Source organism: Ylistrum balloti, unplaced genomic scaffold, assembly GCF_031769215.1.
Source record: "Ylistrum balloti isolate Yb309-2 unplaced genomic scaffold, AGI_CSIRO_Ybal_v1 Utg370780, whole genome shotgun sequence".
Taxonomy (NCBI): Eukaryota; Metazoa; Mollusca; class Bivalvia; order Pectinida; family Pectinidae; genus Ylistrum; species Ylistrum balloti.
In genome coordinates, this window is record NW_026782456.1 from 602,638 (window position 1) to 628,059 (window position 25,422).

Genomic DNA, 25,422 nt, shown 5'->3' on the forward strand with positions numbered 1-25,422 from the left:
AAGTTAATGATGAGTTATTAAAATGACTTTATAAACTATACCAGCAACTGTTGAGATGCTTATATGAGGAGTTACTGAGATGTCACACAGAATTTATTGCTGTACTTCCGATTACTTACAATTACAAAAACATGAACAACAACAGTAGTATTAGTAAATATGCTGAGATTAAACGAAGAAATAATTTCATGAAACAAAAAACTTTTTTTTCATTATTATTCAATGAAACAGAAACAAAAGGGATTCAAGTATCTTTTTTCAGACATTATATTTTGGCATTGATGGTTTCTAAATTAGATTTATTTACAAATTAGTATAATCATATGTAGGGAAATCGCAGTATATAGACGAATTGAGGTATTTAAGAGGCCTACATACAGAACGTTGGCGGATGGCGAGTAAATCTCCTGATTATTTATTCTCAATGATCATTGTTATTACTTTCAGATTATTTAAATGCATCGGCTATTTAATGTATGTAATGTGAAAGTTTTATGAAACATTAAGAAATATTTAGTGCACTTAATTAGCGTGTTGTTATAGTCTTCATTTCATTTTTATCACTCATGTATAGAGAATGTGTTTTTAACTGACCTCTTCTGATATACTTTGTATGTCGGAGGGTTATAAAAATCTGGTTAATCTTCTTAGAGGAAAAAGAATTTTATGTCAAAATGATCTGAACTAAAATAAATTAATGTAACGCAAAAAAATACAACGTAAAAGAGAGGTGCATAATTTTCGATTAGGTTGAAACATTTGAGAGTAATGCTCATTAAAAGAGACTAAAATCACTTGAAAAGTAATACAAATGGCATTTAAGACGGAAAACACTTAATGTTTTTGGAACCGTCTAAATATCGAGTTGTAAATAAATATGACCATCCTTCAGCTTTGGTTACATTTCCATTGGTGTGACTCAAACGCTCTCAGCAGCTGCATCTATCCAGCTGTGACCACTACACCACCATGCCCTCGGTTACATTTAGTTGGCAGGTTCGTGATAAGCAATCTGTATGAATTGATGCCTGTAAGGTGCACACCTGTTTATAATAAAGTTGTTCTGTAAATAATCGTTCATATATCATTTTTTATAGTATCAAAGAAGTTCTGAAACATTTTAAGAAACAATATATGAAAGAAGCTATAGATACCTTAAACATTATGTAGCAGGCTGTATTGAGACAGATACATCCAGTGGTTTACTGTTAAATAATATCTATACGTCTTCGAGTTGTTTACAATTAGTTATAATACATATAATAAACAAAATTACAAATAACAATGCTAGAAAAAAATTATACAGCCTTAAAAAACAATGAGATTGTCTTCATTGTAATTTATAGCTATGTGTGTGCGGAGACGTGTGTGAGTGTGTGGGGGGGGTGTTAAATCCTCGTTAAAACGTTGAAACAAAATAAGCCACTGCGTGTCATGCATACTTTTTTTTCTAATTAGTGATCGCATAATTTTACACAGCAAAAAAGTAAAACAATCTTATTAAATACAATAATATAAAGGTGTTTTGAAATATTTAGCTCTCAGCACCAGGTACACAGAATCCGCAATGTTTCAATGTCACAGGCGCTATGGTGGGTTTGACATGCAACATGCATACATATATCATATATACAATACGCAATACACATGGCGTTAGTACAGTAATTCATTATTAATGATGAAACGGTCGCAATACCGTTCCAACACCTACTTATAAATAGACATGGTGACCACACATGGACACTAGATTTTATCAAGGAATCAAGCAACATGCACACGGTGAGTTGAAGAAATGGGCTTACTGACGGAATTAGTATTATGTTCACTTCCGAGAAAATTGTCACTTTTTTGTGAAATACATATTGTCATTTTCACGATACATATAAGATAAGTAACGAAATGACCTGTTTTCTTTTTCTTTGTTACATGTTATATAATCTCAGAATTTCACAATCACATCATGATATCTGGTATACTTCAAACTAAGTATAATATACAAAGGCCCGAATTTATAGTTCATATATTACGATACGGTACCGGGGGTATATTAAAATGTCAGATGATTATATCATAAGTTCTTTATTTAATATGTATTGCCACATGAGAATTCCTCTGATAATGACAATTAATATCTGGTTTGAATATATATGCAGAAAAGAAAACAAACATATATATAAGGAATAGTTTGGAAATGTATCTTTTTATCCGTTAGATGAATTCGGGTATTCAACATGCACTATTTACCGTTGTAGTTCCGTATCACTTAACTATTATCGACCTTTTTTATATATTAAGGTGTTTGTTGTCTTCGTTGTGATTCTGCTGGCCTCTACAGTATCTTGTGAGTATTACATTTGTATTTTCTAACATGTATACCTTGGTAACATCACATTGAAAAATGGAATGACACAAATTTGTTAGGAATCAACACCAACATGCATATCAAGTTAATATCACAATGAACGATGGAATGACATAAATTTGTTAGGAATCAACACCAACATGCATATCAAGTTAATATCACAATGAACGATGGAATGACATAAATTTGTTAGGAATCAACACCAACATGCATATCAAGTTAATATCACAATGAACGATGGAATGACACAAATTTGTTAGGAATCAACACTAACATACATATCAAGTTAATATCACAATGAACAATAGAACGAGACACATTTTTGAAACAAAATACAAACGATTTTATAAGAGTTTCGTGTTAATGAAAATGCAAGTGAGTAAGTGACCGTCAAACGAACTATCCTTCGATTATATATAAAGACAATACAAAAGGAAATATGTAAAAAAAAAGTAGTTCAAGTTGAATGGAAGGAAGTTTTTGTATACAATAAAACTACACAAGACTCACTCAAAATGGAAGCAATAATGCTATGTGAGGGATGTCGATGGATTACAAACACATATCACATCTGATGTTTTCAGAGGAGATATTAACGAGACTAAATAGTAGTTACATATTTTCATACCATTTCCAATTAGTGTTCAGGGTAATAATGGAGAATGACGAACGTTATTCCAGTGAAAATTATTTCATACCGTAATTCTAAATGATATAACGAAAAATGTTATGTTTGTAAGAGAAAGGATGATTACAGCCACTCTTTTATCGAATGTAGATGCATTAAAATGCTCCGAAATCATATTAGAGAATCGCCTAATAGCTAAAGTTGCATTCTCACTTAATAACTTACACTGCCCATGACTTATAAATAGTCTCTCATCACTGACTGGTTTTTGTTGTATACAAATGGTATCACCATGGTAAATTAATAACTAAATATGTAGATACACCAGAAATAATTGAGTATGAATCTAAGAGAAAATATATTTTAAACCTGACCTCAAAACGTCATAATTACAAGTATTACAAGTATTTTGTAAGGCAAATACTGCTAAATGAACTTATCCATAAGATAGAATTGATGAAATATTGAAGTCTCAGTGTGATAAGGTTGATTCTGCTATCGGTAACTGGTATTCATGACAATGAAGATAGAAGGAAAATAAACTCAACCCAAGTACTGTGATGAGAACAAACACGTCAGTGAAAGTATGAAATAAAGAAAAATAGAAGAAAAGCTATGCTTTGTATGTATGTATGTATGTATGTATGTATGTATGTATGTATGTATGTATGTAACATTATGTAGCGCACGTATATAGAAAGAAAATGTTTTGTCTATGTGAGATTATTTCTCTTAAAAATAGTCAATAGCTGTTGGCCGGTGTTATACAGAATGTATCAGTTCATCTTATAATCTGATATGTGCATTCAAACGATTGTTTCACTCATTCATTTGGGGTTTGCATGAAAACCAAAGACGCCAATATCCTATGTGCATGTGATGTTGTTTACAGGGTGTAATGAGTTTGAGTTCATCAATGTCTATATTAATTTATGTAAGTTGTGTCTTCTTTTCCTGCTGAAAAAAATCTTGTCTCTTAAAGCAGACCTATGTACACTATGCCTATATGGTGTCTGGATTGATCAGATAAATATTTGTGTGTATTTCATTTTAGCGGATCAGGAAGACAACGAATATGACAGTAAGGACACTAACGGTCGGTTCCCCTATAGTTTACCTTCACACTTTAAATAATACAATGACGTAAATAATCGAGATTTATTATAGAACATAATTATACTGTATAATACAATAAAGTTGACATCTTTCGATATCAATTTAGTAAATGATATGTCGTATAACAATGTTTCACAGCTGTTCCCTCCTAAAACTTTTCAATGACGACAAAAATATAACAATGCCGATATCCAAAGGAAGGAAGGTGAGAAATTTAAAAATGTCTGACAACAACGTTAAACCTTAAGAGTGATGTCGCATTTACAACTTTGGTTAATTGTTTAATTAGTTAATTAAAATGGAACAAGTATCGATTCTCTTAACAAGTTTTTCATTCACTTGCGGTTTTACTCGATACCAACTGTTTAAAACTCAAATATTGCATTATTCATTTTAACTGTGGCAAACCATTAATGATCCTTATATGTACAAACATATCCATAACAATATCCATTTTCGTGTCTCTAAAGGATCTTGTTGGCTCGAGAAATATTACGAGGGAAAATGGAACAGGGTAATTGATGACATGGTCTCAAAAGATTACGTGGTAATAGAGGATAACGAGATGGAAGTTACCATAGACGGTATAACCCAAACGTTCGACTGTATAGATGGTGATACAGAGGGCTACAACAACCTCATGTTGTAAGTACTTAAACTTTCATTTATATCAGAGGGCTATAACGACCTCATGTTGTCAGTAGTTAAACGTTGATTTACATCAGCGGGTTGCAACGACCTGATGTTGTAAATACTTTAAGTTGCATCTGAAGGCTACAACAACCTCATATTGTAAAAAGTGAAACCTACATCATGAAGATTTACATCAGCGGGCTACAACAAACTCATGTTGCCAGAAGTTAAACCTTGATTTACATCAGAGGACTACAACAACCTCATGCTGTTAATAGTGAAGCTTAGATTCACGTCAGAGGACTACAAAAACCTTTAGATAGTGAAACATCGTATTTTCAACCAACTTGTTACATGATATCGATACAAAATCAATATGATTCATTCTTTACGAAAAAGTGAATTTGTGGTATCTGTATGTTTGTTACAGCAAAATAAAGCAATTTTACCATGAGTACCGTTTTAAAACTATGCGTTACTTTAACAATGAAACAAAATGAAGTTTTGTCTGCAAATTGTATCTATATATGCAATTTAATTATCGAATGAAAATAATGATGTTTAAGGTACGTTTTTTATGATCTTAAAGCGTTTTCGTGTACCAGTTCCATAGGTGTGTCGTATTTGTAACAGTAAGTTATTATACAGTACAAGACAATAAGTTATTGCAATTATCTATTACCTTGATATTAATAGCGAGCGAGGATGATAATTAATTTCATGTCAACACTTTATATATATAAACCGCTCGCTGTTATATAAGCAACAAACAAAACACAGACATGTAAACGGAATCTTAATTAAAACTTAAATTCAATTAAACTATTGTGACATATTAACAAAAGTAAGATTTACATGAAGAATCACGAACAAAGTTCAAGTCCATGTAAATCTTGGCCAACCCAAGTACGTAACGTCACAGTGTGAACAATGTGCTCAACAAAGGGCTCAACAGACAAACTAACGAACATCCAACACTTTCAACTTCATATCGTACACGGTGATAGAAAAATTACTAATGAGATCAAATTGATGAGCGCAAAACTTCCTCACTTTCTTTACCAAACTTCTTTGTGAGTTTTTATTTCCTATTCCATCTTCTACTCCGATTCCATCAGGTCTTCAAATGGCACCTCTTACCTTTGTCTGGTCTTCCGATACAGAGACGATTCTCCTAGGATTGATTATTCTGTCCTAACAAACAATGGTAAGTAAACAATGCTCGTAGTAATGTGATTCAGAATTGTGTACAGTGCATTAATCGAATGTGTAGATATTTGTATATATGTAGATATATGTAGAATTGCAATATGATACTCGAGAAATCGAGAAAATCACAAACGTAATTTTGAGACTTTGGATAATTAAAGTCCTATACGCCTAAGACTCATATAAAGCCGATTGATATGTTGTAGGTTGCTACAGTACTGTTTATACAGAGTTTGGATTAAAAACTCTGGCAGAATAGAACTTTTCCCGAAACACAGACTACACTAGTAACAAAGATTTTACTCATTAACGGTCATTTAAAAACAGACACTGAACTAAAGGTCAATCTGTTCCAATTCCTTGTGCTCAGTTTTATATCTGGAATAATAGGATCATTTGACGAATACTTATGCGTAAGAAAGACAGGGAATACTGACTGACCGTTCTTCAGATGATATCGATGGACCCATAAAAAAAAGTGCTCTTTAAGAAGTTTCCAAATGGTTCTTTGCGGTTTTCTCCGTACCCACTTCAAATCTTGTTATTGTATACCACTTTAGTGTTTTTCTTTAAAGCTGAATTTTAATGTCCTGTTTGCAGGTACTTTTGAAAGTTTAAGTCCCTTACCAGCAATGCTCACTTTTGAAGCCGCTTGTGGGAACTTTACAGATGGATTGGTAGCGTTGGACTTACAGAGAGACTACACAGATACAGCTTTGTTACAAGACTTCTTTGGATAAAATCTGTTATGAAAATATAAATAGCCATTCCACTTTTAGTGTATTAATATTTAAAATAAAACCTTTACATTAAAGGTTTAAGATAATTGGTTCCTTGTGTCATTTAACATGAATACCATAATACACATATTTATAACGAATAAATTATATTTCGTGTCTTTGTAAACGAAGTCATAGCAAAGAGAAGACAGATCAGTATAGCAATTTCTAGTAAAAAAATTCAAAGTTGCAGATGCACTGTTATCGATAGAGACTGAAATGAAGAATGGAGTATTTGATTTGAACATAATTGCTGTTTTGTCCTTTTTGTCCATGGCGCTGCCTTCATATTTTGGCGTTAACTGTTCATTGCATTGCCAGGATTGTGAATATGTTAATAATGTGCAGATTTGTTCTTCAAAGACTCTTCAATGATTCTAGTGGTAAAGACAGAAGTCTACCTAATGGAGATAATATTTGTTACTGGCAATAACTTTTCGTTCGAAGATTAAAAAGATAAGTAGGTGTCAGGTATCGCTCAAAGCATTAGTGATAATTTAATAAAGAACATGAAAATTACTCACAATTTTATCATTTATATTCTTTAAACAAACACTTTTCTAAGCGCAGACATTACTCCTGTTTCTATTTGATTAAAGTCAGACAGGATTAACAAGGCGATGTACCGTCAGCAAAAAGCCTGGATATCATTTATGTACCCAAAGAAAATTAGAGACCCGAGTTCTGGACCTTGAGATACATCAGGGTTTACAGACTTAAATGAAGAAAGTGCATCTTTATACCACACACAACCGAACTGTAAAACTACTCCTATTTACAAATACAATTATTTCTAACTTAATAATAATTGTACATGTGCCTTTAAACAACGTGCTCCAACAACCTACACAGATTTTCACCTTATACTTGACATTACGTCAACAAATTCCAACGCATTATCTGGCACGTGTTGAATGTCTATTTAACGCACACTGGTAAAGAATGTTAATGGCGGTTGTAGTTGGTTTTTGTACATGTACAAATACTTGTCACATTGTTGATGTTGTTTGTACATTTACTGTATTTCAAACATGTAGTTGTATTGAGAAATAGTGATTTTCTATGGAATGCTTGTATTATTCTTTTACTGTTGGTATTATTTGTGAAACAATACATTAATACATATAATATTCATTAATTCTATTTGAAGAAATTTAATCGGTGTTAAAGTAACAACACAAGTTTTAAACGTCAACCATTTATTTAAATGTAGCTTCACATAAACTCTTTGGATCATGCGTATGGTTTCTCCGTGTACGTAAAACATTGTAACCTCCGATCAACTGTAAATAACAGCATCTATTGTTAAACATTGTTTAACAATAAAGCGATATTATCGGTAACATTCCAGCAGAAAAGAAAATGGTCATGTTTAGCCTATAGATTAATTACCGACGTCTAGAATGCATATGTGTACACTTTTAAGCTGCGATTTATCGTTCATATACATAATTACATTCAAATTAATGAAATCCCACGGAACCTGTCATTTAAAATTACGTTCTGTTTCTTACATAATTAATCATTAACTATCAGATTTAAATTTTATGAGATTCTGCTGGAAGGAGGATGACAATCTCGGTGTCCATATTAATACAATACCAATAATTAAGAAAAAGAAAAAGAGAGATAGAGATAAAGAGAAAACACCCTAGCATATTCTTAATAACAACAATCCGATGTCGACATCCGGTACATGACATATCAACAGTGAAACTACAACAGCATTGTGCCCTGCGTAACTGTGCTAATTCTGACTCGATTGTGGGTCACATAACGTGAACTTATATACAAAAACAGGATGCATGCACATTGTCATTGCATCCTAAAGAAATCGTGTTAACTTAAAAACACCTTAGCAGCCATGTTATTAATTAACATGTTCACTACACAACACTCTGACTTAAGTAGAGACAGGAGATTGGTAATATATTGGCGATGCATAGTAATATGATAAAAACCGTTTGGCCAATTCAATCAAATTCAATATAAGTTTTAAAAATCGTAGAATACTGGCTATGTTTACTTAAAAATAATCTGGTTTAAAACATTTGCAGATGACAGGTTTGATTACAAATATAGAAGCCAGAGGCTTTTATCAATTCCTCTCGACATATTGCCTTTGTAATAGTTTTTTACCCCGGAGATTGTGTTATTTGATGTAATTTGTCATATCATTGGCTTTTCTAGGTCGATTTCAATCACTGGTAATTTGTAAAACTATGTTTTATCGAAACTCAAATTTGCCCCAGGAAATATACTGTTCAAGAAAATCGACCTGCTTCTTGAAATAAGGAATACATTATCTTCCCTTTAATGTATATTTAGAATATCTGTCATATGCATCGACTTGTTAATTGATGCGTTGCAAGCATTTACTCATTAATGAATAATTGTTTCTTAAAGATGACAGCGTTGTTTTGTTCCCTTGACGTACGTATGTGTGGCCTATACAGCCGCAATATGTTACCTATCTTCCCCTATATATATATATTAGATGTTTACATCAACCATACCTGCCTTTTTATACATATCATTATATGATACAAGACATACTTGTTTTAATCAACACGTCGCCATGCGTAACAAGGTGAGTTATTCTGTGATTTCTGAAATTGATCGCCAAAAGCTTCAACGAAATACAACTGATTTTGTGATCCTGAATTTGCCACGAGGGACTCTTCCCTATGTTGTTTATGAGACCGTTTCTTTCATTTTCCTTGTAGCAGTCTTTCCTTCTCGTTTTGGTATTATGTTGTCTTTAGCAATTCCATAGATACTGTTCTGTCTTTTGTAGCTACATGTCGTTGTGATTGTTCATTGCTTTTGTGACCTGCTTATATTGCTGTTTTAGTATACTTTAAACACTTGTCGATGTCATGGTAAACATATATCACAGGTGGACTCTGTGGTAAACATACATCGTAGATTGACGCTGTGGTAAACATATATCACAGGTAGACTTTGTGGTAAACATACATTATAGATCGACGCTGTGGTAAACATACATCATAGCTTAAAGCTGTATTAAAGTTACTTTATAGGTTGTGTTCTAGTAAATTTAACATCACAGACTGACACTGTGATAAATTGTATCAAAGGTCGGTGATGTTGTAAACATATATCATAGGTCGACGCTGTGGTAAATATACGACATAGGTCGGCGCTGTGGTAAACATACATCATAGGTCGACGCTGTGGTAAATATACATCATAGGTCGACGCGGTGGTAAACTTCAGACATAGTGCGATGTTGCTTTAAGCTTACAACATATGATGCACTGCGATAAACAACACTATGGGGTGATGCACGTGCTAAAACTTACATTATCGCTTAACACTGTTGGAAACGTACATCATCTGTTGACAATATCATAAACTTGTATCAAAGCTTGATGTTGTGGTATCTTGACTGGAAAGATTGACTCTGTGCTAAACACACATGATAGATCTGTCAATGTGGTAAACTTACGTCATAGGTCGACGCTACGGTAGACGTATCTTAATCATATTTGACCCAGTAGTTTACTTGTTTTATTTGTGTGTTGTCGATGTGGTGTACATATTTTAATTGTATGTTGTCGATGCGGTATACATATTTTGATTGTGTGTTGTCGATGTGGTATACATATTTTGATTGTGTGTTGTCGATGAGGTGTACATATTTTGATTGTGTGTTGTCGATGTGGTATACATATTTTAATTGTGTGTTGTCGATGTGGTATACATATTTTGATTGTGTGTTGTCGATGTGGTATACATATTTTAATTGTGTGTTGTCGATGTGGTATACATATTTTGATTGTGTGTTGTCGATGCGGTGTACATATTTTGATTGTGTGTTGTCGATGTGGTATACATATTTTGATTGTGTGTTGTCGATGTGGTATACATATTTTAATTGTGTGTTGTCGATGTGGTATACATATTTTGATTGTGTGTTGTCGATGCGGTGTACATATTTTGATCGTGTGTTGTCGATGTGGTATACATATTTTGATTGTGTGTTGTCGATGCGGTGTACATATTTTGATTGTGTGTTGTCGATGTGGTATACATATTTTGATTGTGTGTTGTCGATGTGGTATACATATTTTAATTGTATGTTGTCGATGTGGTATACATATTTTAATTGTATGTTGTCGATGCGGTATACATATTTTAATTGTGTGTTGTCGATGTGGTATACATATTTTAATTGTGTGTTGTCGATGTGGTATACATATTTTAATTGTATGTTGTCGATGCGGTGTACATATTTTAATTGTGTGTTGTCGATGCGGTATACATATTTTAATTGTGTGTTGTCGATGCGGTATACATATTTTAATTGTGTGTTGTCGATGCGGTATACATATTTTAATTGTGTGTTGTCGATGTGGTATACATATTTTAATTGTGTGTTGTCGATGCGGTATACATATTTTAATTGTATGTTGTCGATGCGGTATACATATTTTAATTGTGTGTTGTCGATGTGGTATACATATTTTAATTGTATGTTGTCGATGCGGTGTACATATTTTAATTGTGTGTTGTCGATGTGGTATACATATTTTAATTGTATGTTGTCGATGCGGTATACATATTTTAATTGTATGTTGTCGATGTGGTATACATATTTTAATTGTATGTTGTCGATGTGGTATACATATTTTAATTGTATGTTGTCGATGCGGTGTACATATTTTAATTGTATGTTGTCGATGTGGTATACATATTTTACTTGTGTGTTGTCGATGCGGTATACATATTTTAATTGTATGTTGTCGATGTGGTATACATATTTTAATTGTATGTTGTCGATGTGGTATACATATTTTAATTGTATGTTGTCGATGTGGTATACATATTTTGATTGTATGTTGTCGATGTGGTATACATATTTTACTTGTGTGTTGTCGATGCGGTATACATATTTTACTTGTGTGTTGTCGATGCGGTATACATATTTTACTTGTATGTTGTCGATGCGGTGTACATATTTTGATTGTATGTTGTCGATGTGGTATACATATTTTGATTGTGTGTTGTCGATGCGGTGTACATATTTTGATTGTGTGTTGTCGATGTGGTATACATATTTTGATTGTGTGTTGTCGATGTGGTATACATATTTTAATTGTGTGTTGTCGATGTGGTATACATATTTTAATTGTATGTTGTCGATGCGGTGTACATATTTTGATTGTATGTTGTCGATGCGGTATACATATTTTGATTGTGTGTTGTCGATGTGGTATACATATTTTAATTGTGTGTTGTCGATGTGGTATACATATTTTAATTGTGTGTTGTCGATGTGGTATACATATTTTAATTGTATGTTGTCGATGCGGTGTACATATTTTGATTGTGTGTTGTCGATGTGGTATACATATTTTGATTGTGTGTTGTCGATGCGGTGTACATATTTTGATTGTGTGTTGTCGATGTGGTATACATATTTTGATTGTGTGTTGTCGATGTGGTATACATATTTTAATTGTGTGTTGTCGATGTGGTATACATATTTTAATTGTATGTTGTCGATGCGGTGTACATATTTTGATTGTATGTTGTCGATGCGGTATACATATTTTGATTGTGTGTTGTCGATGTGGTATACATATTTTGATTGTGTGTTGTCGATGTGGTATACATATTTTGATTGTGTGTTGTCGATGTGGTATACATATTTTAATTGTGTGTTGTCGATGTGGTATACATATTTTGATTGTGTGTTGTCGATGTGGTATACATATTTTAATTGTGTGTTGTCGATGTGGTATACATATTTTAATTGTATGTTGTCGATGCGGTGTACATATTTTGATTGTATGTTGTCGATGCGGTATACATATTTTGATTGTGTGTTGTCGATGCGGTATACATATTTTAATTGTGTGTTGTCGATGCGGTATACATATGTTAATTGTATGTTGTCGATGCGGTATACATATTTTAATTGTGTGTTGTCGATGCGGTATACATATTTTAATTGTATGTTGTCGATGCGGTATACATATTTTAATTGTGTGTTGTCGATGCGGTATACATATTTTAATTGTGTGTTGTCGATGCGGTATACATATTTTAATTGTGTGTTGTCGATGCGGTATACATATTTTGATTGTATGTTGTCGATGCGGTATACATATTTTAATTGTATGTTGTCGATGCGGTATACATATTTTGATTGTATGTTGTCGATGCGGTATACATATTTTGATTGTATGTTGTCGATGCGGTATACATATTTTAATTGTGTGTTGTCGATGCGGTATACATATTTTATTTGTATGTTGTCGATGTGGTATACATATTTTATTTGTATGTTGTCGATGCGGTATACATATTTTAATTGTATGTTGTCGATGCGGTATACATTGTATGTTGACAATGATATGTTCTTTTTTCCCCTTACCCTTTGATGTTGTGGTAAATTTAATCTCCTTGTGGTGGACAATGTGTTTTACATACTTTCCCGGTGTCAACGAAATGTTAAACCTAATTTCCACGGTGTTTGCAGCTCTCGTTTACCTACTTTCCAGTATTGACGTAGTGGTATTCTTACGTTCCATCTGCGCTGACAATTGAGTAAACTAACTTCTTGGCGCCGTAGTATTTCACTTTCCAATGTTGATGCTGTAGTATTTCTAAAGCAAATGAACATTTTAGCCTCTATTGTTGTATCTTGGTTTCTCTTGGTACATTGGTGATATGGTAAAGCATTTCTTTATGTGCTGTTTGTGTGGAATGTTTATTTTTTTTCTATTTAAATGTTTCAGGAAAATCATAAGGAAGGCCTGTGTTGAGGAGCTCTGGTATTCTCCCTTAACTATATATAATTACCGTAACTTAAATCCTACACGCAATCACATTTTCTTTCTTTTGTTCATGTGTTTCAATAACATACTATACAGGCGCTTTTCTTTCTTGTATATGAATTCTGATATAAAACTGCTCATTTCAATTTCAATTTTGTTCAAATGACATCAACATTGTCTTTGATTATTGTCTGTGAATTCTAATGAAAGTATGTTCTTTGTAACTTCAAATTTAATTTTATTACAGTAAAAAATCATACCCTTCTATCTCACATCTGTAGAAGCTTACATTTTTTTTCACACAGCACACTGTTCTAATGTAAAATTAATCCTATAGCACCATTATCTTAAAGCTGTATTACAACACCGTAATATATCATTTTTAAATGCCAATATTTTTTTCAATAAAGCTCATACATAGAAAAACTTCAGTATTGAAATGTTCATTTTGATGGGCTACATGATGTTTTTCTATACATTGTTTACTTTCAACTTATTTTCAAACTTAATTTTATTTCTCGATTTCAAAATATGCCGTGTTGTTATTAGATTGGCAACTAAAATAAACTATAAATTAAATGGTGACAACATAATATTACTTTTCAGAAAGCTTATATTAATTATTAAGTGTCATGTTGTCGATAAATATAATGTATTGCTTTATTTACAAGTGGTTATAAACACTTAACATTTTCAAACTTCTTTTGTAAATATACAGCTGTAAAATAACTGTTGCGATTCAACGTTAACCTTGCAGAAGTTGCATTTTCTATCCGACAGTCCCATTTTCATCAATTTATAATGTGTAGATGCTATGTTATGTACACATTTCCTCTGAAGTTCTTTAAATTTTCTATTTGCAATTAATGTTTTTATTGGTTTTCATATGTCCTTAATCATTGTTATACCTGATGGAAAAGTTTATATTCTTGTTTGTTGATATAATTGAAGATTATGTCGTTACATGTAAATGTTCCAATATAGTTTGCCCTTGTTTAATAAACCGTGGTAAGGTAACTGTTTTTATCCGACACTGTCGTAATAACTGCTGCAACATTTGATTAGTTCTGTTGGATCTTTAGTATAATTTATCTTTGTGTAATAAACCGTGGTATACATATTTGTTATGTTTTGATGCCGGGGTGATGATTAGGTTCCAGGGATCAGTGGATCTACAAGTTATTCTTTGTAGTTGACAGCTGTAAGGTCTCAGTAGATGAGACAGACATGGCTTTAAGTGTGAGGTAGTCATGGAAGTTTTCATGGCTGTGACTCACTGAGTTGTCGGTAAATCATCCAATAAAAGGAAATTCAGATAAGATGTTACTATTTTGAATGAATCATCACGATGTTAGAATCGAAAGTAACACGAATAAACTGACACTTCAACAAAATCTACATTCAGTCTCAAAATCGATAAAATCTGGTAACGCCATTTTTCCTTCTTTCCAGGCTTTTAGCATTCTACTCCTCACAGGTTTATGTGTGGCTACAAAATCAGGTAAGTGTCGACAGATGTGATTACATGTGATTAGATTATAAAACACGTTTGCATGATTCATGCATCAACATCACATAAGTTAAATAAGTCATAAAGCTGCTTCATGTTTTCTTGTACACACTTAGACAGTCACTGGCAGCAAGACAGGTTAATATTGTCCATTTACAGTCACTGACAGCAAGACATGTTAATATTCTACATTTACAGTCACTGGCAGCAAGATAGGTTAATATTGTCCATTTACAGTCACTGGCAGCGAGATATGTTAATATTGTCCATTTACAGTCACTGGCAGCAAGATAGGTTAACATTGTCCATTTACAGTCACTGACAGCAAGACATGTTAATATTGTCCATTTACAGTCACTGGCAGCGAGACATGTTAATATTCTACATATACAGTCACTGGCAGCGAGATATGTTAATATTGTCCATTTACAGTCACTGACAGCAAGATAGGTTAATATTCTACATTTACAGTCACTGGCAGCAAGATATATTAATATTGTCCATTTACAGTCACTGACAGCGAGATATGTTAATATTGTCCATTTACAGTCACTGACAGCAAGATAGGTTAATATTCTACATTTACAGTCACTGGCAGCAAGATATGTTAATATTCTACATTTACAGTCACTGACAGCAAGACAGGTTAATATTGTCCATTTACAGTCACTGACAGCGAGATAGGTTAACATTGTCCATTTACAGTCACTGACAGCAAGACAGGTTAATATTCTACATTTACAGTCACTGGCAGCAAGATAGGTTAATATTCTACATTTACAGTCACTGGCAGCAAGATAGGTTAACATTGTCCATTTACAGTCACTGACAGCAAGACATGTTAATATTCTACATTTACAGTCACTGGCAGCAAAATAGGTTAAAATTGTCCATTTACAGTCACTGACAGCGAGACATGTTAATATTGTCCATTTACAGTCACTGACAGCGAGATAGGTTAACATTGTCCATTTACAGTCACTGACAGCAAGACAGGTTAATATTCTACATTTACAGTCACTGATAGCGAGACATGTTAATATTGTCCATTTACAGTCACTGACAGCGAGATATGTTAATATTCTACATTTACAGTCACTGACAGCAAGACATGTTAATATTGTCCATATACAGTCACTGACAGCAAGATAGGTTAATATTCTACATTTACAGTCACTGGCAGCAAGATAGGTTAATATTGTCCATTTACAGTCACTGACAGCAAGACAGGTTAATATTCTACATTTACAGTCACTGGCAGCAAGATAGGTTAATATTGTCCATATACAGTCACTGACAGCAAGACAGGTTAATATTGTCCATATACAGTCACTGACAGCAAGACAGGTTAATATTGTCCATATACAGTCACTGACAGCGAGATAGATTAATATTGTCCATTTACAGTCACTGACAGCAAGATAGGTTAACATTGTCCATTTACAGTCACTGACAGCAAGACATGTTAATATTGTCCATTTACAGTCACTGACAACAAGATAGATTAATATTGCAATATTGATAATCAATAACAAGGTATGCTATCATTGTCATTTTGACAGTCACTGGCAGTAAGACATAAAAGTATTTTCATTTTGACAGTCACTGGCAGTAAGACATAAAAATATTGTCATTTTGACTTGTGTCACATAATGACGATAACGCGTGTTTTGGCATTAAGAAATGTTATCTATTTCTGACATAACGAAATTAAGATATGTCTCCTATTTATAAAAACACGTGTTGTATTTATTATGATAAACTGACAGTTATGCTTGTTATATTTGTATGTCATTTGTCGACGTTATTTTTAAATATTGATTTCAACAGGTCATTTATGTATGGTGTAATATTTCATATCATATAATGACAATCAACTTTTATTGTCTTAATCATTGCTACACTTTGACATAAAAACTAACAATATATCTCTTATAATTAAAAGTTTACACAGATTCAGATCTGGAAATCCAGTCGTCAGTATGTGGGCTCGACGAAAGCATGAACGGAACCTGGGTCGTTCTCTCCGCTGATCTAAAACTGACTAATAACCAAGTTGTTGTATATGGTGACGATATTTCTATAACTATGAACGGCATCACAAGGAACTTCCTGTGTATCGATAGAGGAGTCTACTACGGGGAATACCTATGGAAGTAAGTATGACGTCATTGCAGTGTGTAATACAGTTTTGTAATGTATTGGATTACATGTAATACATCTCAAGTTCAGGTAAGTGAACATGAAATAATTCACCTAAGGAAATAGCATATTTCCCAGTGAGGCCATTAGGACCACCTAAAATCCTAATATCACATATTTACTCCTGGGTACTTGGCCGCTGTGATATTAGTTAATATAAACGCAAACAACAAATGTAAATAGAAAATAAACAAACATGTCAAAAGAATCGTTTTTTTTCAAAATCAAATTCGATGAAAAATATTAACGTATTAATCATTATTTGAAAAAAAGCAAGCAATTACTATTTAGTTTGTTGGGTATATTGCCCCGTGAACGGCAAGAACCGTTTTGAGGAGGGCTGTACTTGTGATAGATGCTAGAGACCTCAGTGAACAACATGCGGGATGCTTGCTGAATATATCCAGAGTGAATGGAGGGTGCGTCATACCACGCACCTCGGATCTTCGGATGTGGTTGCCTTCGCCCTAACGACTGAGTTGTAGAGGCCACTGCAAAGTTGTACAAGACACCTGAGTGAATAAGTCTTTTCAATACAATGACTGTTTGATACAGTAGAGCCAAACAATGGATTTAACTTATTCATACAGCTCTCTCGTCTTTCTGAAACCGGTCAGTGATACTAAGGGCCTTAATTTTGAAGTGTAGGAGGAGAAAAAAAAAACTTTATATAGGAAGGTGCACTAGCCCCCATAATTCTATAAATTTTGTAACTTTCATCTGTCTGACAATTTAAGAACAACATCAAATACATTGGTATATTATTAATTTTGTCAGCATTTGAATGAAAGCTACTGTGAAACATCAATAGTCACGAACTATGCACAATTAGATTACAGCGATGACGTAAGCAAACAATGGAACTGGTTCAATAATGTTTGATACTGATTAAAAATTGGTGATTTAATGAAATCAAAATAAACCTTTAAGTAACCTGAACTAATCCAATTCTTCAGTTGTAGTTTCGTGTAAAGTAATGTTCCGTTTTCCTTGCGGAAAACGAAGCATAAGGGAAACTCTCGCTGCCTACTTGTACGTCTTTTAACTGACATTTAAAAGTGACTGAGAACAGGTAGATGACAGTTTGTACTGTATCAAAAATGAAATACTGTTTAGATTTGTAATTTATGTATGCTAGGGTAGTGTTGGTTCGTGAATTGTTTAACGAGGGGTAATTGTTATAAAGACATATTGAGTTGCCGGATGGTTCAGTGGTAACGAACTCCCACTTCGGCATCCGAGGTTCGATTCCTCGAACGGACGTGATAAGGTATCTACCCTACCTCGTAGGTTTTCAATATATACCACAGTGAGATCCCTCACGCGCTACCAACCGGGTCAACAAAAGTAATTAATATAAGTTGAATTAAATGAAGTTTCGTTTATTTATATATGGTTATATGCATGTTACTTTCTTAATGGTCGGGATGGGCATTGTTAACGTACTCACCTTTCATAAAGGTAACTTGGGTTCGATTTCCCTCCACGTTAACAAGTATTTTGATGTAGGTAATATCATTTCTCACAGTTGTTGAATAGAAAAAAATATCAATCTTGCGATGAATGTCATAATTCAAAATTATTTCTTTTTTCAATTAAACTGTTACTTCAGAAGCAAGGATGTTGAAGATGGCTATGTTTGCGTGCTTAAGACCGACATTGGCGCTAGTATAATACAAAGGAAGATTGCAACACCTTCAGGTAAGTAGTGATATAGTTTCTTAGAAGTCTAATATAAAAAGAAAATTACTCTCGAAGAAGTTGTGAAAAGCCATCTTATATACCTATCAAGTATATATTACGCTATTATCTGTGCGATTTATTAGAAAACACTAATCACCAGTAATTCAACTGGTCACATACAACCTAACTCCCATACCCACCCACCCTAACCACCCCTCACACACTCCCTCACATACAACCACCCACCCCTCACACACTCCCTCACATACAACCACCCACCCCTCACCACCCCTCACACACTCCCTCACATACAACAACCCACCCCTCACCACCCCTCACATACTCCCTCACATACAACAACCCACCCACCTACCCCCCCACCCCCCTACACACAAACACAACCATTCCCGCCCCCCTCCCACTTATTGAATAGTTTTTTCTTATAGCACTTTTGTGTGGCGGGGTGAGAGTGCATTGGTGAGTTATTTGTTTATTTTATTTAATAAATAATCGCACGGTGCGTTGCGGAAACTCTGTGTTTGTTGTTCATTGCCACCTGGACGGTGGCCGGCGGGAGAATGGATTTTTAATTAGTAAGCGTACATTGCACCCGGTCGATATGTGGTATGGTCTAGGGACACTAAATATGGATGTCATTCACATTAGTATATGCAGACATATGTAATATGACCTTGAAAAATTGATGATATCACGACAGTATTTGTTCTCCTTATACTGAGAACATTGTGTTTATGTATTTGTGTACATCGATAAAAATCGAATATTTCCATAATATCAGACCCTGTAACCCACGCCCAACCCCCTACCCCACACCCCCTATATATATATATATATATAAACTACAATACGTCACCTCGACGAAAAAATCGACGAAAAGTTTTATATCATGTTTATTTTTTATTTAATTTTTTGCCATAAATGGGAAAGACATCATCTGTTAATTTCGAAGCTAACTTGAATTTTTTCAGGAAACCTTGACCCAGTTCCTCTCCCAGATATGACGGACATGGAATATTTGATCCTATGCGCGGATCAAGTTTGTGAAGACGTGCTAAATCTACGAAAACAAGAATAAAACAAAGAAAAAAATAATACATTGTATATTATAACATTAAATAATAAATATGTTCCTGTAGAAATAAATCATCTTCCCATTTAAAACTACAGGTGTAAAAGGAATATGCATGTCCATTGTTAAAATAAAATATTAACCATAAAGGACCACGGAGTTACTATTGTATCTAACTTGACGATGACGTCCTCGTAACAAAAAATAGGGAAGGGAAAAACGAATTGTAATATCAATAGTTAGTATATCTGGTATATATAGTAAAAACAATAACAACAAGAAATGATAAAAGTTGCTATCAGCCATTTAGAATGTATTAGTGGTACCAAATGTCTAGAACTATGTTACCTGTAACACTTCATAACCTTGAGAGAAAATCGATCGTTCTGACATGTCATCCATGTACGCAATGAAGGAATAGATAGCTGAAGTTTTACGGCATACTTTTAGGAATAAGAGAATAAGAATTGCCACCATTATGTTTTATAGTTTGACTCTATTGAACAAGACAACACGTTTTTTTTATTAGTAGTAACTGAAAACATCGATACAGGTTTTTACTTATAAATATTGAGTAGAAATAAGATATTTTAAAATGAGTCATTGACTCCCATCTGTGTCTGTGCTGGTGGTCTTAAGTTTTTAATGTAAACCTGCATGCCCTGTTTTATTTATTCATTTAGAGGCAAACTCATTAAAATTAATGCACGTGACGTGATTTTGAAATCGTCCAATCATGAAAAGTTTGAGTAATATTGAGTTGATATTTTTGGATTACTGTATAATAAAACAATGATAATGATATAATATCACAACACTAACTCTAAATACCTACTAAATACCTATGATAAGAAGACAAAAACCAACAAGAAAAGACGTACCAACTTAATAATATCCTAGACTCAAATGCAATAAAACTTGGGCAAAATGTTAACAAAGAAAGATTTACACAGACACCAGAAAAAAAGTACAAGGAGAAAAAAACCCAGGTGTTCTTAAACAGAAAGCGTCTTCTGCTTCATCACGTCCTCAAATGAGAACAAGCTTAACTAACAAGCATCAAACAGGCACAGCTTCATATCGCGCAAAGAAATAGTATATTTTTCAATGAGATCACTGACGATTCCTAGAAGGACAAAACAGCTGCACGGCGCAGTTTAATTATCTAAATAGTTAAAGGTGCTCTTCACTTGTGTGTTTTTGTACAATCTTTCACAACAATAGAATTTCTTATCATCGCCGTCAACTCATATGCGTGGTCGCTGTGGAGACACATTGTATCAATCATATTTAAAAATGAACCCTGAAACGTTGTATGCCTTAAAATACACGACAAACATATCTTATTTAACCCATGGCGTGTAGTACCATGTGTTAATGTGTCGGAACTATATGGTGTATTTATCTTATTCACCAACAGCTTGTATCGATGTTTGTAACTGCCTGGTTTTACCCTCAGGGAAACGTGACCGGCTTTTCACACAGTATATACACCATAAAATCGGGCTACCAAAATATGACGAGTAATAAATTACGTAAGTTTATCTCAAATTATACCAAAATAAGTGTGGTGTTGACCTTCAACAGAGGAAATTTCCAAAACTTTTTCATTAAACCGATCACTTCTCGATTTTGCTGAATTGCAACCTCCTCTTGAATTCAAATAACACCTGCGCATTTGCCGACGCATATTTCGATGACCTTTAATTGACTTTCGCTACGCGTCGACCATAAGGATAGTAGATGGTGTTGCTGACTGCTATATAAAAGCAGGATAGGAGGCATATACATTGGAAGAAGACACAACTGGTTCTCTATTACACGTCACCATGGTAAGTGTATCTTCAGTGTACATATCTAAAAGAAAAAATCTGCATCTACCCTTTATTTATTAATATCTGAATACCGATGTTTTCTCAAATTATCACTTAACATTCAACGTGTTTAAAAATACCGGTGACCTATGATAACAATAACAGGGTCGAATTACAGGGTAGAGCAGGTCAGCCATATGGTAACGTTTTGTATTCTTAATTGCTGATAATTTCTGGTTAAACGAAATCATTCAACTGGTGTTATTCAATGAAATACTGTATTTTGATTGAGCGGTGTGCAAAATGATAAACAAACCAATACTTGACCAATGGCAGTAGAATCGAATGATGCTCTACATTTGTATTAACAATATTATGTAAAAGATGGCCAGTCTGTTGTCCATTTTCGTGATTGCCTCTGCGTGATATTGAAAAAAAAATCGTCTTTCAGGGCAAATATTATGTCTGCATTTTCGTCATTATAAATTACATCAACCACCTTACATTTCACTTTCAGTTTCAATCTGCTTTGTTAACGTTGTTTTGTTTGGCGGGAATATCGACGACGATTTCAGGTGAGTAATGTTAACAGCAGGTGCAAAGGTAGAGAACTTGGGATCCAGCTTGATAAGTTTCTCGATGAAGAATTATCCCTCTTTTTTATCGGAAAGCATAGTCTTAAGTACTATACTGTGTTAGCGACATGTTCATGTCTGAAACAGCCAAGTTGATTGCCTTTGTTTCCTTCAAAGGGTATCGAAAGCATCTTTCAAAATGGCACCAAAACGTAAGAATGTTACTCCATGGGAAGAATATATAACACTTGTAAAAAACTGGTATCAACTAGGATTAATATGAAAGCGTCTCATAGTATCATATCCATTTCGAATATGTTCCTCGTCTCCAAATTATTTCTAAATTGTTAAACATTTAAGAAGAGTGTATAAGTGGATTTCATGGAAGCACAAACCATTTTGTGGATAAAACATTCAACAGTAACTAGTGATTCCTCAACACAATAAATTTGTAATGTACACAAGTCATGTTGATATTTTTGTACGAAGGTTCGTGTAGTATTGGTGATAGGTACGGAGGAGAATGGGATGGTGTGCAGGAACATAGATACAGAACGGACGACAGCCTGGATATTGAGGGGAATGACGTTATAGGAACTGTAAATGATGTCACAAATGTGTACACGTGCAAGGAATCAGACGAATACGAAACGGTTTTCCTTTTATTGTGAGTTTGATATATGTCAATGTTGAATCACGTGTGATATGCTTGATGTAGTGTTAAGTATCGATAGAGGTTTTGTCTGTAAACTCTTCTATTCCATAAACAATTTACTATCATTTTCAAAACTTCAAACTCGTTCCTGATATTTGCTGTCTTCGTGACAAAAAGTGAATGTTAAAAATGAAACATATTCTTCGAAGTTATCATTGATTGCAGAATGTACAGTGTTAGGATTTAATGCTACATTTCTATCTATGTAAGGTATGTTCACTTTGACTTAATTTAATCGGTATATAGTGTAAGAGAACTATATGGATGTACATTTTGATATCAAAGCGATCAATCTGTTACAGAACGACTGATAAATCTGGCTATAACTGTCTAAGCTTCTACCGAATGGCTGACTCGATGGTCCAATATGGTGTTGCCACAAAGAATGGTAAGTTAGTAATCAGTTATATCACACGAATAATAAAATCTTGATAACATTCGGAGATTTGGTTATATGAATGTTAACCATGTACTGGTATTAATTCTTAGAATTACTGAAGTTCGATTTTTCAAAAAAAAAAAAAAAAAAAAAGTTGTGACCAATAACAATTATTATGAATTTGTTTTGTTTCATTATTATGACATTATAAAACCGCCCTGTTAGTAACACATTGTTATATGAAGTCTAGAGGAAGTTTTCATATCGAGTCGGTGTGGATACCTTGGAAAGATGGTCACTTTTATAAAAGTCTCTATTACTGATAATAACCTTATCATGCTCTATATCATACTGATGTCATTACAGGTTCGTTTGACCCTATTGAAGTCCCTGAGGGTTACGACGTCACCCTAGAATATCTATGTGATAATGGAAACATATTAATGAGGCGTGTCATTGATATCGCTAGAAAGCTTGACTGATCGCAACTAAATCCTTACCAAAATCAAGTTCAATCCGAGTAAATGAAGGTGTTGGAAAATATAATTTGATTAAGATAATAAACAATCACATCTTCCATATTTGTTTGTTTAAATCTTGTCTTTTATATAACAATTTGTAGTTAAAGGGATAAACCTGGATGCGTACATGACTTTGAGGGTCAACATTTTTTCATCAATCTACAGTAACTTTTAGCTCTTAATTACGAAATATAACACATTTCAGTTACTGCTCATATGAACTGAATTGGACATGAAGGTCTCGTCTGAATTCAGATATATACACAATCCTCGATAAATAACCACAGTTACATGAGTTCATATAGACAATAACAACAAATTAGAAAAAAAAAACACATAAAGACATGAACTTGCACCAACATATATATATTTTATGTCAGAAGACATACTTTTATTTATATATGACACTGAACATACACGTAAACCGTCATCCATGTATATATATATATAAATCTGCAAATGCATAACCACTTATATGCATTCCAACACTAATGTACACAACAGAAATAATTTAAAACTGAATAAAGTATATGGCATGACATAATTAATATTTCACAACAGAATTCCTATCAAATCTATGAGACAAAATATTGCTTTCCCGCTCATATTGAGAGGCAATCAATTAAAAATTACATTGGGAAAACCACCGATGGGCTACGGTATTTCTACATAAATTTTACAAGATTTGTGTAAGACATATTAACATGTTCATGTTTATATGGCATAATTTGAGTAAATGCATTAATTTATCTTCAGTGTATATTTTAAATTTTTTTTAAAAAGGTACAAAAATACATGTAGAATAGACGAAGTCGTTTGTATAACATAGTAACACCATGCTGGGTCGTGACTTGTTAATAGCCACCAAACAACCAAAGCAGAATTTATATCATCGACCATTTTACAAATATCTTCATGCTAGTTATCAAATCTCCTTCTGAGGTATGTCAGTTTGATAAACTAGATTTTTACGTATAAATAGTATAATTCAAAAAGGAAAGTGTTGACCTCGGTAACAAAAAATACTATTTTGCAAACATCGGAAATTGCTAAAAATTAACGTTTGTCTGAAACTTTGATTGTCGGAGGGGACACGTCGATGTATTTAGTTTTTTAATTGCTGAAAAGAAATCATTATTTACAACAAGTTATCAACAGAAGCTTTTGAGGCCCTAAATTGTAAACCTATCAACGTTATTTGTTGTATTGAATGTGATCTGTGTGGTTATATATATCTTGGTGAAAAAGGATATTCAAGACAACGTGTAAATGGTCATCGTTCAGCTGTGAACCGTGGAATCTCCTGAATACTGTTTATATCAACATTTCAGCTTCCCTGACCATTCTATGTCGACAAGTGTCCGTATTTTGGAAAAGGATTCACCATCGTACAAATC

At 33.5% G+C, this 25,422-nt stretch overlaps 3 protein-coding genes across 3 annotated transcripts; all 3 read left to right on the forward strand.

Annotated features, from left to right (window-relative positions):
• The first annotated feature begins 1,284 nt into the window (after positions 1 to 1,284).
• On the forward strand, positions 1,285 to 6,688 carry LOC132558317 (uncharacterized). The gene is made up of 6 exons (XM_060222863.1): positions 1,285 to 1,335; positions 2,296 to 2,341; positions 4,045 to 4,071; positions 4,577 to 4,751; positions 5,858 to 5,946; positions 6,549 to 6,688. Exons 1-6 carry the CDS (start codon positions 1,285 to 1,287, stop codon positions 6,686 to 6,688), a joined length of 528 nt encoding a protein of 175 aa, XP_060078846.1.
• Positions 6,689 to 9,305: 2,617 nt separating this feature from the next.
• Positions 9,306 to 20,027, forward strand: LOC132558318 (uncharacterized). The gene is made up of 5 exons (XM_060222864.1): positions 9,306 to 9,317; positions 14,989 to 15,037; positions 16,992 to 17,202; positions 18,861 to 18,949; positions 19,921 to 20,027. The coding sequence occupies exons 1-5, from the start codon at positions 9,306 to 9,308 to the stop codon at positions 20,025 to 20,027; spliced, it is 468 nt and encodes a 155-aa protein (XP_060078847.1).
• A 1,823-nt stretch (positions 20,028 to 21,850) lies between these two features.
• LOC132558319 (uncharacterized) lies at positions 21,851 to 23,986 on the forward strand. Its single transcript, XM_060222866.1, has 5 exons — positions 21,851 to 21,859; positions 22,353 to 22,410; positions 22,900 to 23,077; positions 23,428 to 23,513; positions 23,871 to 23,986. The coding sequence occupies exons 1-5, from the start codon at positions 21,851 to 21,853 to the stop codon at positions 23,984 to 23,986; spliced, it is 447 nt and encodes a 148-aa protein (XP_060078849.1).
• The last annotated feature ends 1,436 nt before the right edge of the window (positions 23,987 to 25,422 follow it).

Excerpts from the sequence above, each read along its gene's own strand:
- LOC132558318 (XM_060222864.1), top strand. Across the intron at positions 17,203-18,860 it reads TACGGGGAATACCTATGGAA|AAGCAAGGATGTTGAAGATG; the intron begins GTAAGTATGACG and ends CTGTTACTTCAG. Across the intron at positions 18,950-19,920 it reads GAAGATTGCAACACCTTCAG|GAAACCTTGACCCAGTTCCT; the intron begins GTAAGTAGTGAT and ends GAATTTTTTCAG.
- LOC132558319 (XM_060222866.1), top strand. Across the intron at positions 23,078-23,427 it reads GAAACGGTTTTCCTTTTATT|AACGACTGATAAATCTGGCT; the intron begins GTGAGTTTGATA and ends AATCTGTTACAG. Across the intron at positions 23,514-23,870 it reads TGGTGTTGCCACAAAGAATG|GTTCGTTTGACCCTATTGAA; the intron begins GTAAGTTAGTAA and ends ATGTCATTACAG.
- LOC132558317 (XM_060222863.1), top strand. The coding sequence starts at position 1,285 with ATGCTAGAAAAAAATTATACAGCCTTAAAAAACAATGAGATTGTCTTC. Across the intron at positions 1,336-2,295 it reads ACAATGAGATTGTCTTCATT|GTGTTTGTTGTCTTCGTTGT; the intron begins GTAATTTATAGC and ends TTATATATTAAG. Across the intron at positions 4,072-4,576 it reads GGAAGACAACGAATATGACA|GATCTTGTTGGCTCGAGAAA; the intron begins GTAAGGACACTA and ends GTGTCTCTAAAG.